At 58.8% G+C, this 1,773-nt stretch overlaps 1 protein-coding gene across 1 annotated transcript; it reads right to left on the bottom strand.

Moving 5' to 3' along the window:
- Nucleotides 1–787: 787 nt before the first annotated feature.
- LOC135538432 (basic salivary proline-rich protein 3-like) lies at nt 788–1,715 on the bottom strand (the record flags this gene model as incomplete). The annotated part of the gene is made up of 2 exons (XM_064964327.1): nt 788–1,486; nt 1,581–1,715. Coding segments are annotated over 2 exons (834 nt in total), but the record flags the coding sequence as incomplete, so codon positions are not given.
- Nucleotides 1,716–1,773: the final 58 nt, after the last annotated feature.

The following is a 1,773-nucleotide window of genomic DNA, read 5'->3' as shown; positions in this document are numbered from 1 at the left end:
AAGGACAACCCTGGTCAAGCAATGAAAGAGGACGATATTACACTGTGTTTACTGTCTGATTGCTGTTATTACCTTGACCCAGTCCTCCATGTCTCCATCCTCTATCACCTCCAACATCTCATGCTCCTCTATACTCAACTCATCTGGCTGAGGCGCCTGGAGACAGAGACAGACAGGGAGAGACACAGACAGGGAGAGACACAGACAGGGAGAGACACAGACAGGGGGAGAACCGACCACAGACAGGGAGAGACACAGACAGGGAGAGACACAGACAGGGAGAGACACAGACAGGGAGAGAGACAGACAGGGGAGAGAGACAGACAGGGAGAGAGACAGACAGGGAGAGAGACAGACAGGGAGAGAGACAGACAGAGAAGAGCAGACAGAGAGACAGACAGAGAGAGAGAGACAGACAGAGAGAGAGACAGACAGGGAGAGACAGACAGACAGAGACACAGACAGAGACAGACAGAGAGACAGCACAGACAGACGACAGACAGACAGACAGTGAGACAGACAGTGAGACAGACAGTGAGACAGACAGACAGAGACACAGACAGACAGACAGAGACACAGACAGACAGACAGGGAGACAGACAGGGAGACAGACAGGGAGACAGACAGGGAGACAGACAGGGAGACAGAGAAACAGACAGGGAGACAGAGGAAAGAGAGACAGACAGAGAGAGACAGAGGCGAGTGAAAGATAGGAAAGGGGAGAAGGAAGGAGGAGAAAGGTGAAAATGAGGATAATTAACAATGGACAATACAGACAACTGATATTTCATGGCTCTAATGTTACATATAACCCAGTGTTCAGATGGGGTGGGGCCCTCTGATTCTGACCTGATGGGGGAGGCCTCTGATTCTGACCTGATGGGGGGGCCCTCGATTCTGACCTGATGGGGGCCCTCTGATTCTGACCTGATGGGGGGGCCCCTCTGATTCTGATCTGATGGGGGGCCCTCTGATTCTGACCTGATGGGGGGGCCCTCTGATTCTGACCTGATGGGGGGCCCTCTGATTCTGACCTGATGGGGGGGCCCTCTGATTCTGGACCTGATGGGGGGCCCTCTGATTCTGACCTGATGGGGGGGCCCTCTGATTCTGACCTGATGGGGGGCCCTCTGATTCTGACCTGATGGGGGGGCCCCTCTGATTCTGACCTGATGGGGGGGGCCCTCTGATTCTGACCTGATGGGGGGCCCCTCTGATTCTGACCTGATGGGGGGCCCCTCTGATTCTGACCTGATGGGGGGCCCTCTGATTCTGACCTGATGGGGGCCCTCTGATTCAGACCTGATGGGGGGCCCTCTGGTTCATTCTGATGGGGGGGCCTCTGATTCTGACCTGATGGGTGGGGCCCTCTGATTCTGACCTGATGGGGGGCACCCTGACCTGATGGGGGAGGGCACCCTGACCTGACCCACGATGGGGGGGGGGGCACCCTGGCCCTGACCTGCGGGGGGGCACCTGACCTGACCTGGGGGGGGCACCCTGAGCGGACCTACAGATTGGGGGGGGGGCTGCTGCCCTGACCCCGTGACCTGAGTGGGGGGGGGGCACCCTGACCTGACCCTGGGTGGGGAGCACCGACGGACCTGGTTGGAGGCACCCTGGCCCTGTGACCCTGATTGGGGGCGCCCTGACCCTGACCGGACAGTTGGGGGGGCACCCTGACCCCGGACCTGATGGAGGGCACCCTGACGGACCTGATGCAGGGGCACCCTGACGGAGACCCTGATTGGGGGCGCCTGACCCGGACCTGAT

The sequence above is a fragment of the Oncorhynchus masou genome, unplaced genomic scaffold (assembly GCF_036934945.1).
Source record: "Oncorhynchus masou masou isolate Uvic2021 unplaced genomic scaffold, UVic_Omas_1.1 unplaced_scaffold_9643, whole genome shotgun sequence".
Lineage (NCBI taxonomy): Eukaryota > Metazoa > Chordata > Actinopteri > Salmoniformes > Salmonidae > Oncorhynchus > Oncorhynchus masou.
This window is presented reverse-complemented; position numbering and strand designations above follow the sequence as displayed.